Source organism: Archocentrus centrarchus (assembly GCF_007364275.1).
Source record: "Archocentrus centrarchus isolate MPI-CPG fArcCen1 chromosome 18 unlocalized genomic scaffold, fArcCen1 scaffold_23_ctg1, whole genome shotgun sequence".
In the NCBI taxonomy this organism is placed as follows: domain Eukaryota; kingdom Metazoa; phylum Chordata; class Actinopteri; order Cichliformes; family Cichlidae; genus Archocentrus; species Archocentrus centrarchus.
Genome location: NW_022060145.1, coordinates 6,043,658 through 6,057,034, shown reverse-complemented (window position 1 = coordinate 6,057,034; position 13,377 = coordinate 6,043,658). Strand labels below are relative to the sequence as shown.

The following is a 13,377-nucleotide window of genomic DNA, read 5'->3' as shown; positions in this document are numbered from 1 at the left end:
TTTTTCTTAATATTTGTATGGAGTTAAGCTGAAACTGTTTCCATTTTATCTTCAAACTAAACTAAAGCCCCAGTCACACAGGCCTAGAGACCAGTCAGCAAGTCCCTGTCACCAGGGAAAAATGTGTCTTCGCTAATAAATTGCCAGACAGTTGCTGGCTGTCTGTGAATTCAATTGCTAAATCCCACACATGCAGGCCTAAAGACCAGTGATTACTGAGGAAAAATGTGCATTCCCCAGTCGGTCGCTGTGAGGTTGCTCTAGGTTGCTGCCAGTCACTAGATGAAATTGAGCTCACATGGTGGTATACGGTGCTGCCTACAGCAACCATGAGAATCGCAAGGAGGTTTTTGGCACAACACCCTCTTTGAAATAGATTTTATCTCCAGCAACCACTTCCCAACTTGTCTGGGAATACGCATTTTTCCCAGCAAATGTGGGGGGGTCACCGACTGGTATCTAGGTTTATGAGACTGAGACCTAAGGTGATTAGTTAGCTGGGTCTAAAAAATTATTCACTGGCATCAATCTTTTCATTTAATACCTGGCAAAGAAGGTATATTTCTGTGCCATACAAATAAGAAACTAAATACTAAATACTAATATTTGGAGCTGTTGGGCCCTCAAGAGTTGATTTGACCAACAATATTAAGAATTAGAACACTAATAATAAATAAATATGTTATGAGCTATTTGACTTGATATTTATTAATTACAACATGTAACTGTACATAATCTAGAAATGTGGTGCAACTTAACTACTAACCAATGCCCGTAAATCTACAGAAAATTCAACTGATGAGCCGCATCCATCAGGTTAGTCTTTACGACGTAAAAAAAAAAGTAAATTTTCTAGCATGTCAGCTTTTTAACCTGTCCTTAAGAGTGAGTGGGCACATCAGTCAGAGTATATCTAACCTGTCATTTAGTCTCTTTCACACTTCACAGGTCCCCCACCGTCAAAACAATCTCTCTTTGTATCATGCAAAGCACAGCCAGAGTGCTCATGCTGCCAATTCTCCCTCTCCGCTCTCTGCACCCCCCCCCGCCCCAGACCTCTCTGCTCACCACACCGAAGCTTTCACTGCTTCACCTTTCACCTCGCATTACCACATTTTCCCCCGCAGTGCGTGCTGCGTATTGTTAACTTTGGCATCTTCGGCACGGTAGACTGAAGATGCCCTCCCGCCCTCCTGTGTCCCTCTATCCTGCGGTTTCCTCTTCCTCCGGTGGAGCAACAATAAGATCATAAAAGAGAAACTGATCAGATGCAAAATTCTGATGACAAGGAGCTCCAACTTGGCAACACATTCCCTTCACTTGCACTGAAAATCAATCAGTCCTCGGTGCGCCTGACATCTGGTAAACTCATCTGGATGCCTGTTGGTTGAAATTCTTCTCGCCATATGTTGCGCGCCACGTTAAACAAAACACTCACTTTTACGTCCTGATGCTGACAGTCTGAGATGAGGTAATCCATATCCATCGTAAACATGGCAAAAAAAAAAAAATCATATTTATTCATAGTCTCGCTTTCACTGCGAAACACATCAGCGCGTACTTGAATGAATGACAGGTGAGCATCTACAGAAGGGTGAATTCACGCAGTATTCAATTCATCTTTTTTTTTTTCATCACTCCTGAAGCAAAAATCCATCATTTTATCCCCTTTTTTTTTTTATTGCACTAAGGTAAATTAGATCAAAGCGGTGCCCGAGCTGCAAAGTTTTTATCACTCTCCTCTTTCCCTTTTCTTCACTCGCTTTCCACAGATGATATCCTGCATCTGTTTCCCTCTGACGGTGTCCTTCTTGGCTGCCGAGTTCGGCAGTCTTTTAAAAAAAAACCACAGTGCCCATAAAATGAGAAGTTATCAAAGTTTTTCTCCACTGAACAGCAATAAATTGGCAGTGACATTTTGAGTACATTGCTTCTTCTTCTGCTGCCGGTCTATCAGTTACATTTTGTTTTTATACCTTGCTCTGTATAAGCACCTCTGATGTATAATACATCACAGTGTGTCTGCTGTGCGGCCTCAGAAACTGCATTTCAGTTTGGTTTTTTTTTTGGCAACTCTGATGAGAATCTTTTTTGTTTCCCACAAGTATGAGAAGCAAAATCAACATTTTCCAAAAATCATTTATTGCCATCCATATTTGAATTGTTTCTGAAATGTTTTACAGCTTATGAAGAGCGAAGAGGTCCAATTTTTGTCAAGAGGTCATCCAATACAAATAAGGCCATGACCTATTTTCATAAATGCTTCTTTAAGAAAATAAGAGCAAAGGCAGCATGGCAAGCATAATGTGTTTCTGGATATGATGTCAGTGTGCTAATATAAAGCAAAAAAAAAAAAACTTCCCGAAAACAAAAGCTTTTTTGGACAGAAACATGAATCTATTAGTTTAGTTCTGAACAATCTGCCCAGCAGAGCTCCACTCTGCCTTTTGTTGGAAATGAATCTCAACTTGACAAGCTGTCTCAAAGATAAATGGTACCAAATTAATGCAGAAGCCATCCAACCAGAAAATGTAGCATCAGCGTAGCATAGCAATTAAGTCCACATTAAATACAAAGGACATATCAACTGCCAGGATGACTGCTGTTTGTGCAGCCTTGACTACAGTACAACTGATGACCCTTGACCCCAGCTGCTTCCACTGAACTCCACAGATCTCCTCTCAGATGGCTGACATTCACATATTTTTTTTTTTTTTTAACTGTTTTCTGGCCACCGCCAGCCTCTCTGCTGGTTTCTCTGTGCAGTGTCCCAAGACATAAACACAAAAGGAACAAAAACTAAAGTGGATTTTACATACCTTCTCTCCCGGTTCACCTTTCGGTCCTTCATCACCCATATCACCCTGTGATGACATCACAGAAACATGTTCAGTCTCTTGAATGCAGGAATGAGTCAGTGCTGACATTTCATGACATAAAACATGATTGCCTAAAGAAGCTTAGCACACAGTAGGACACACTTCTTTTTCTGTGATTGCTGGTACTGTGTAAGATTGTGTGACAGCTGCCTGAAATATGAGCCAAATACAGCGCAGCAAAGACGCCACTTCATCTTCACTTTGGTCTCTGAGTCGTCAGATGTAGTTCAAATATGACTGATTTTATGATGGTTCCAAACTCATGGCCAAACGTCACTTTTCTACATTAATTGGATCACATGCCGTAGCTGTTCCCAGCCATATTCCCAGCTATGATTCAGTGGATGCTATTTGACCGGTAGTTTTTTTGTTTTTTTTTAAATATGAGAAAGGTGGACTTGTTGTTGGAATATCCTTCAAGTGACTTTGCCGATCCAGCTTTTCTTCTACGCCCCCCAAGAAGCTGTCATGTCTCAACTGCACGAGCATTCCCAGGCTCTCGGTTGTGTTTTGTTTTTCCTGTTAAATAGCAACTGTTAGCATACGATACCGAGCTGGTAAATCTATCTGCTCAGCATCAGCGTGTCAGCACGCCGAACTTCGCTCAAAGCACTGGGACTACACGCAGTCTCAGACTCTGTAAAAATGTTGCTACACTCTTGTTTAATCAGTGGATTTTGTATCACAGCACTGCTATAAATCCAGACTGTATAAATATAGTGAAACATTTTGTTTTAAATGAATTTAAATGGGAAACATTTCAAATCATGAGTATCTTTGTTAGATATCCCAATTGTGATCTCAGAATATAAAAAAAGCCAAATGCAAAAATCTTTGTACTTTTCATTTTTATCTGTTAGGAGCCCTACTTTTGTCCTTTCTTATGTTTTTTTTTTTTTTTTTTTTAACTAGCCTACTGGCTAATTAATGAGCAAGCATATCAAGAAACAACTGTTTAATGTTAGCAAGTCTGGCTCATCTCAAAATTAAAAGCTCAGAGTGCTTTGAGCCAAGTTGCCTGGCAGGGAAAAGGTCATTTCACTTCTAATAAATCCACATGATTTTATATTAAGATTAGACTGCGAATCAAATAATGCCTAGCAGTTCCAAGGATATGAAATCAAAGGGTGTCTCACTGTGTATGCTATTAAAAAAGAACTTCAAGAAAATGAGATTATTTTAACAGCTTCTATGCTTCAAATTGATGTTTATTTTTCCATCTAGTAATCTATCATAAGTTAAATTGACAAAGCCAAAAAGCTTTTTTTTTTTTTTTTTGCTAGCAGAACTGGCCTGCCACACAGCATCTATTCCAAACCCGGAGGTCAGGACCCCATTAGTAGTCTGACAGATTTCAGGATGATTAACAGGACTGGAAATTTAAAAACAAAAAAAAAAAAAACAACAGAAAATCTGCAGAACAAATTGTTTATTTTATGGATATTTTCTTAATTAACTGGACGCTGTTTCCTCTTTATCCTCCTAGAACCTGATGAAATGATCTGAAAAAGGTGCATCACTCTTTGGTAAAACTAGTCACGATTTGTAAACATTTAACCTGTGACAAGCCAAGGAAACACAAAACTGGTTTCATACTAATGCAAACTGACAGACTGGATACTGCTGTGCTTTATCAGTCCATTGTGTTCTGGCTACAACTTTCGTGAACTGATACAATCTTGTATCGCAACATTTATTTATTTATTTTTTAATATTTGCACTTTGACCTGTTCTCGCGCATCAGGATAAAGGATGCTCGTGAGGCCGTGAACTGGGATTGCTCGGAGATGGCTTCCCGAGCAGCCATCATCATTACAGTGAGCCAGGTGTGTTAGTGAAAGAGAGACTGCATCTCTGATTCAGCTCAGAGCTGAGATCAACTGCACCCAGGGACAGTTTTGTGCTCAGCAAAGCACACTCAGCTGCTGCACTGTCGTCTCGATCAGCGTTCACACCTCCCGCCCGCTGCCGTCCAACAACAGCAAACAAGGGCACCGTTAAAATTACAGATTGGAGGGACTAAAGCCGCTGTTCCTATGTGTGCCTATTTTATGGGTCTGTCCTTAGGTCTACTTCAATGCCTGGAGTTGGAGAAACTGGATGCAGTTTTGTGACACTGAATAACTGACTCATTGGTGGCTAAATTACAGATTGGAGGCAACTTTAAAAAAAAAAAAAAAAAACAAGCTGGAGCTGTGAGATGTAAAACCAGAGCTGCAGATGTTCTGACACATGGTGAGATATCAGACTGATGCTAACAATAATGTCTGCAGCTCCGAATTAACACCTTACCTTTTCACCTCGTTCTCCCATTTCACCCTGTTAGTGAAGAAAGCAGAGTAACAGAGGCAGAATAAATGAGGATTGGAGGGGAGGTTACTGCACACACTCAGGGTCAGATTGTATCTGGGGTTCAAGTCACATTTGCTTAGAGAAATTCTCTTATGTCATGACTGCTTTTTTCGCCAGACAGACCCTTCACATGAACTTTATTTTTTTTAATTTAAAATTATCATTGCATTATGATTACAAGTGTGAAGTTACAACATCACATTTTATACCATGCATTAAAATTTTCATGGAGAACATATTGTTTCATCTAATCAAAGATGAATAAATGTATAAGCATGTTTTCCACAAAAAAAAAAAAAATGATATAAAAAAATCAAAACAGCTGATGGTTTAAAAGGTAAGATGGAAAATTACTGAAAGCGACAAATTAAAAGGCGAGATGCTTCTGTGAGAGGAAAAGGAAAGCATTCAAAATGACTAACTGAAAAATAAGTGATTATTATATGATTTTACAAGAATATGAGCACACAGAATGTGTGTGCACCCAGACCTTGGCTCCTGGAACACCGTCCAGTCCTGGGATGCCAACATCCCCCTACGGACAGCACAAGATACACACAGTGGCTGACTCAGTGTGCTGTTTAGGCAATTTGAACTAAAGATTCAGGGTCAGGAGATACAATCCCCACCCAAACAAAAAAAAACAACATGTTTGTAATCTCTAAAAATAAGATAACCTTTAACCCACAGAAAAGACCCTGCAGATGGTGCAAGGTTTTGCAGGATAGTTGCTAATGAAGCAAAAGACAGGTGAGATACTTTATACATTATATTGAGAGAAATACTGTAAGTAGTGTTAATGTACAGCTGTATGAATTCTATAACATTCCCCAAAAGTTCAGATGTATCAAATATTAAAACCACAACGTGAATGTGAAAGACGAGAGGATAAACAAGCTGATTAAAAGCTTAATTATCTCTGGTTTGGTTCTGCGTATGAGCAGAAGAAGAAAGCCAAGCCCGTCTCACGGATGCCAGTTTGCTGTTAGTCTCGATCTCTTGTCTCTGCGGCTCGCTAGTCGAGAAACCAACCTCTGCCCATCGGTTGCCAGAAACAATTAACCTCCTGACCTCTACAAACATACCACATCATTACCCTTTCAGAAGTGCAGCAGCTATTCCTCAGCCCAGACGGGCAGCTTTAACCAGATGAAACTGATTAATGTAGCCGGGATGGAAAAATAACGCGGTGCATTACTTGGATTAAAATGCATGTCACTGGGCAGCTCAGCACTGGCCATATTGTAATGAAAATTGTGTTATTAGGTGTCATTTTTCAATATCTTAACGCCATATTTGCTTTTTCCAAAATGCTTTATGTTCATGGGAAACTCAGCATGTCTGATCCACGCTGGGTGTGTCCCTCCAGTTACACACTTGTGGCGATATTCTTCATAAATGCCGGAGCCTTGTATCGTTTATCAGCCCGCATATGGGAGTCATTGACTTAATAATGACACTATATTGACATAATGATGACAGACTCTGATTAGGAACTCCAAAGGTTTGCTTGATAAGATGGCATTAGTGATTTTACTGGATATCGATGTCAAATCAATACGATGTCTGCGAGTGGACCCGGAGCAGCTTTAACTGCTTTAGAGTTCAACTTTCTGCATGAGTGAGACTTACATACCATAAAAGATTCTGCTTTATAAGTGCACCGCACAGCATTGGAGATCTATTTCATGGCTGCTACAAAACCTTACTCCTTTCATTTTGGAAATAGAATTAAACTTTCAGACTTCACTGTATCCAGAGCTAGCATGGATTTGACTTTAAAATGAAACTTCTTTCCTCTGGTTCCTATTACAGCCGTACGTGCCTCTCCTTTTTCTTTATAAATGCATGTTTGAGATTAGAGAAATGCAGCCCTCAAACTGTCTACCCATTCATTCTCCTCACTTATACCATCGTTTCTCCCCCCCCTCCCATTTTTCCCCACATTGTGAAACACCTGCACTGTGTCTTCTTTATCCGGTCTGAGAATGAATAGCAGACATGAGCCGAGTGTGTGAACAGATTCAGAGGCAGCCAAAACGGTACTTTGTGGTTAAGTCTCGAAGAAGCAGCCCAGGGGTATTCTCCTAAGCAGAATAGTGGTTTGAAATTGTCAGAACTTTTTCTGATATAAAAAGCAAAACATATGAGCAGAAAGATTAATGTTCAAGTGTGCCTTTTCATGATAAAGTGCTATCAGGTGTGGATGGAAATGGGCTTTCTAAACTTCATGTGCATATAATTTTTTTTTTTTTTTGGGGGGGGGGGGGCACTTGTGATAAGTGTTGAGGAAAAATTTTTAAAGTGATGAAAGGGACTCACAGATCACAGATCGTTTTTAGGGAGTTGTTTTTTTTCTTCTCAGAAAAGCAGCATTTCACTGATAAATTTCACTGATAAACACTTGCTACTAAAAGCTGTTCTCCAACATCATTAATGTCCTCAGCAAGTGAGAAAGAACTAGTGAAGAGCCAGAAAGTACAGGACTTTACGAGGATTCAGGGTAAATGAGTTTGCTCACCTTCAGTCCATCAACACCAGGAATGCCAGGAGGCCCGAGTGAACCCTAGGAAATAAAAGCAAAGGCTTTTGCGTCATTGCATTCGACACGCTGCTCATACTGGCGTGCCCAGCTCAGTGGTTGCAAATAAACACAGCAGGCGTATCTTCTGTCTAATGTTGTTGCCATCTCCACTGCTGATCAGGGTGTGTGCTGACGTTACAGCACCGGACCAGCATAAATACTGCATATCATATTTTATTATGTGCTCTGTTATGGACAATATAGCCATAAGGCAAGACTGGGAACTGAGCATACTTCTGCCGCAGTTCAAACTGAAAATGTACTGCCTGTAAATAAAGAAATGTTTCATACAGTAGATGTATTCAAGCTTTTGCTGCATTTACTGCTTTAACTTACTAAAAGTTGATTTAGACTCCGAGGACCGAGCATGTTCTAATGAACTCCCACTCTGTTCTTAGTGGTTTGCTTATGTTGGCTATTTGTACTGTTTCATAATAAAAGTGACTTACTGTTACTGGTCACATTTAAAGATGTATTAGAGATGTGTGAGATCGTGAGGTACAGTCGCAGGAAAAGCACTGTATTGTCAGCTTGGGCCTTTTCTAAAAAGACTGACGATGATCGAAAACAATTCTCGCTCTACTTATCGTCACGCAGTGGCACCAAATCAGTCACCGAGCTGATGAAACTTGAATAACCCTTGATGTGGCCCCTCTACTAAACACAGTGCTCCACTAGCAGCAGATCTAATTGAGTAGCCTCCAGGCCTGGCTTATGAGTCATTAACACTGTGGTGTGTCATCATTGACCCCTCTACACACACACACACACACACACACACACCCTCCCACGCCGACGGGAGGCCTTGCCGACAGATGACAGTGCAGACAGGAAGTGTCTGATTGGGTTACACTGAACAAACACTGGCAGCTACCTGATGGTTGGATATAGCTTACATCTGTTCCTCACATCAGCGCCACCAGGGACCCGCAGCCTGTATCACAGCACTTAGCTCCAGGCTCTCTGTTCTCCATCTCTCTCCTTCTCTGTCACCCCTTTTTTTTCCCCTTCCCGTGTTTACTTGCCCTGACTGTGTGTGTGTCTCTGTTGCTAATATGTAGGTAAATATACTCATCAGTTAACACATTTATAGTCATCTGTGCAGCAAGAGTTGCTTTAAAATGAAAAACAATTTGGTTTCAATCAGAATCCAACAGCGGGACTAACCCCCCGTTTATGATGTACTTTTATGTCATAACCAAGTCAAACTCTTCTCATCTACTTTAAGAAAAGTAAGAAATGTCAGCAGAAGAAGAAATGATTTTCTGTAACTTACCTTCAGCCCTTGCGGCCCCTGAGGTCCCTACAAATGAGAAGAGAGACAGAGAGAGATTGAGTGCCAGAGAAACGCAGCAAAAATAGTTCATGTCAGATGAAATAATACAATTACCAGAGCCAACATGGTCAGAGCAGAGAGACTGGCAGAGCTTGTGGTAGGATTTCATGCAGCGCGCACACACCCTTCAGGCAGAATCGAATCACAATCAATCCCTTGTTTTATTCTCCAGCAAAGAATGAAAATCCACTCACTCTGTGCCTTCTTTGCGCTGAAGTGACCCATAAACAGGAATCTCTAATAAGCCCATGAATAACAAAAGCTTTTATGGTTTTATCTTTTATGTTGATCTGTCTTTATTCGTTTTAGCGACTGTAAAAACTCGTCTCGTTTGGCTGCGCTATATTCCGAGTCCACGGTCCAACACATAGAGAGGTTCATTACCGAAATGGGCCAATATTTGGAAAGCTTCACAAAGCTAACAAGTTAGCCAGGGGGGGGGAAAAAGGCGCCACATCTCTAACGCAGATTTAAATCATGGATGAATGTAACTGGGAGGACATTTTCTATTTACAACCTGCTGTTTACCGCAGTGAAACTGGAGGCCATGTTGGATTGTCACCCTCCTCCGCTAGAACCTGCCTAAAACAACACCACTGCATTGTGAAGAAAACGAGAAACCAGGGTGAACGTTACCTCCTTCCATCTTTCTCAAAGACTTTTGAGCAATCGCACCAGCACGGCAGTTCATCAACACCTTTACGCCTGGCTGTTATGACACTTGACGTCGGCCAGCTTCTTTCTCACTTTCGGCCATTTGGCTCTTCACTTGCAGTTGAGTGAAGGCCAGGCAGACCTTGTGCCCCACAAGCTTTCTACAGCAGCGACTTTCCTAGCTTTACTCACGTTGATGCAGCACAACTGGCAAAACTCAAGATATGGTCCCCTGATGTGTGTAAAACCTTTGTGTGCCTGTATTAAAAAGAAGCCGGTGAGGACACGTTCGGGTTGAAAAGTTAAAGACTGTCAGTGCAAATTTCAGTGAAGAAGAAGCCCTGGTTTGATGTTGGCCTACTTGTGACTTAACAATGGTTACATTCTGTGAATAAGCTGATTGTTGGATCATTTTTAGTATTTGTTGTTAAACTGGGCTATCACCAAGTAACTGTACCTCAAAACTTTCCTTTCCCAATTTCCATTTTTCCCAAAATTGGCCTGTTAAAATCCCTGTAGCAACAAGTTCTCACATTTTCAAAAATGGCCCACACAGTTGTAGCTCATTTATAGTGCATTCCATGTGCACTTACAGCAAAAACCTCAATGAACAACTTTCATTATCCAGCCAACCAAGAAAAAAGGTTTTCCTCCCATTTGTCTTTAAAAGCCTTTGTTAGCTGTCCTCAGTAGGGTTTAGTAAACATCTTTATGACCCACTAGGTATGTGAGAGCATGTGCCACTCGCCTGAGCGCTAATTAGCTTGGCTACATCTGAGAACACTCAGAAGCTACTGCTGAAAAAGATTTTTAAGGAAAGTCAAGGGCGTTTAAGGAAGTCTTGGCTCTTTTGTTCTCAACCCTGGATCCCGACTTTGGTAGAAAATGAAAAGGGGAGAATAATCCAAAGATCTTCATGAAAAAGGATCATTATTCCATCTAAAAGTGGTCATCGTCACAGCAGATGTGCAGCATGCACTGGCTTAGCTGCCTCATTTAACATTCATAAAGGAAAAAATTCCACAAATGTGCAATATCAACAGGCTGCCTATTGAAGTCGAGCATCCGAGCACAAATACAAAGCGCTGAATGTTTGGTACTTTCATTCATGATTTGGATGTGACAAACAATGAAGCAGTTACCAGGTCAATTCCCACACTCAATCAGCAGCACTTGAACCTTCAAATGTTGAAAGACTTCCAGAGTGCATGGCTTTTACATTAAAAAAACAAACAAAAAAACTATTTGTCTGATTATAATACAGAAAGACTATATGTTAAAGTTTGTTGGATACATTTTAGGAGCTTCTGTTCAAGGCTTTTGTTTCAGTTATGATGAGTTTTACAATACTATAATGTTAATATTAAATTGTGGTACTTTCAAATTTAAGGGATTTTTTTAACATTAGTCTTTTGTCTTTAAGTTGTAGTTATATGTGCTTACTGTGGATGCGTGCTTTGTCCTTTCTAAGAGCTTTCAATCACACTTTACTGCTGCTGTGACTGTAAACAAAGGTTCTGTATCTTGGTAAAGCAAAAATGCAGAATGGCTTAATTTAAAATATTTTGGTCTTCACCTGCCATGGGCTGAACTAAGGTTAGAGCGTTTTAAAGACGCCTGACGCACATTCTCCTTTGGCTCTCACTAGACTCCAGCTTCTAGTGGAGTATTTTCTGACCTACAGTATGGATGTGGCTTAGCTACCACTGGGGATGCAAAGGCTAGTTCTTTGTCTACTTAGAGGAACTAGACCAGATAAAATTGAGTGCATTGCCCAAGCTTGGCCCACATTAACAGTTGTACATGGGACAGTTTTGGCCTGTACTGACTGTGTTGATTCATGGTGTGTCTTTTGTCCTCTCTCCCTCCCCTTACCCCGACCGGTCGCAGCAGATGGCTCCCCCTCCCTGAGGCTCTTACACGTAAAAGGGAGTTTTTCCTTCCCACTGTCACCAAGTGCTTGCTCATAGGGGATTGACTGATTGTTGGGTTTTCTCAGTATTATTGTAGGGTCTTTATCTTACAATATAAAGTGGCTTAGGGCAACTGTTGTTGTGATTTGGCGCTATTTAAATCAAACTGAAGTAAACTGAACTGGTGAGAATGGCGGCCTCAGCTCAGCCACAGGTCCACATTAAAAGGGCCAGATGTCAAATGTGCTGTGACATTTGCACTTAAATTTAAATTGATATGCTTTACATTCTGTTCAGGTCCAAGAAAAGAAAAGAGAGGCTTTTTAATAGATTTGGTTACTAGCTACATTCCATCTGTAGTCCCTCCAGGTAAACATGATCCAATGACCTCAGCAATTTAAACATTCTGGCTATGGTCCTGTCTGTGGGTTCATTTATCAATCCATCCATCCATTTCCTTAACTACTTAACCATCCCGGGTGGGGCTGGAGCCTATCCCCAGCTGCTACTGGGTGAGAGGAAGGGTACACCCCGGAGAAGTTGCCAGCCCAACACAGGGCTAACAGGGAGAGACATGCAACCATTTACATGCTAGCCTATGACCAATTTAGAATCATTAATTAACCTAGCATGCATGACTTTGCAGCACAGGACAAAGCCACATGCCAGACAAAACCCTGTGTGTAGGTATGCTTTTCTATTTAACAACATAACAAGACCAAAGGCTGTAAAAACAGGAATTCGCCTCTAAGAACAAACAGATTTGTTACACAAAAATTGTTTTGTCCACATTTGCCACAACATTGTTTGATTTCCCCAACCATGTCATAAGCCATTCACTCACATCTTTGCTCCTCATGTTTGGCTTTACAGTAAAGGAAAACTCAGTCAAGAACGCTAAAATATCAGAGGTATGTCTTCATTGAACAGGCTTATTAGACACAGTTACGTATCTACATTCATGCCTGTTGCGCATTTTTTTTTTTTCTTGTGCAAGGTGAGTCACTGGTGCATTGTGGGTAATTTTGGAATGAATAGGTTGTGAAAGGGGATCAGTGAGAGTCTGCTGCATAATTCTAAATTACACCAAAAAGCAGATGGGAGAGGCTTCTCTCAGTTATGGATGGAACATATTTGGACATATTTAGTCTTTTTTGAACAAGCTGAGTTCCAGATGAATACTGAGCGCAAGGCTGCAAGCCACCTTTAGAGAGCTGAAGACCTTCTTAATTTACCCCAGAGAGACCTTGTGGCACTGATGATTTTGAACTTATTCCTGAAAATATTTCCCTTTCTTCTTCTTGTTCTTCTTGTTCTTCTTCTTTCCACCCCCCACTCCCACTCCCACCACCCCACCCCCCCTTGTTTCTCCACAAGAGCTTAATCCTTCTAACCAGCACCATATGTCCTGGAAGGCTGCTGGAAAACTCTGGAATCTACTTTTGCCTCTTTAACAATAGCATCTACATTAAAAAAAAAAAACTAAAAAACTCTGAGCTGTGTCAAGTGGGCGCTAGCTCTGAGAGCACTGCAAAAAAAAAAAAAGCAAAAGTTGGTCAAGTAGTGACCTCAGAATCCCTACCTCAAGCTCACTTGTGCAGATCGAGAAGTGCCAATCACAGAGTATTCTTTCAGCTGGCTGCACAAAGTGGAGACTTG

At 40.9% G+C, this 13,377-nt stretch overlaps 1 protein-coding gene across 1 annotated transcript in view; it reads right to left on the bottom strand.

The window, feature by feature from the left end:
* The window catches only part of col25a1 (collagen type XXV alpha 1 chain), a 150,471-nt gene that overhangs the window by 26,281 nt on the left and 110,813 nt on the right, over positions 1 to 13,377 (bottom strand). Inside the window, exons 10-14 of the mRNA XM_030722790.1 lie at positions 9,092 to 9,118; positions 7,753 to 7,797; positions 5,722 to 5,766; positions 5,172 to 5,198; positions 2,820 to 2,864 (exon numbers count right to left, since the gene is read on the bottom strand). Of these exons, the coding sequence (XP_030578650.1) occupies positions 2,820 to 2,864; positions 5,172 to 5,198; positions 5,722 to 5,766; positions 7,753 to 7,797; positions 9,092 to 9,118 (189 nt within the window). The remainder of the gene's footprint in view (positions 1 to 2,819; positions 2,865 to 5,171; positions 5,199 to 5,721; positions 5,767 to 7,752; positions 7,798 to 9,091; positions 9,119 to 13,377) is intronic.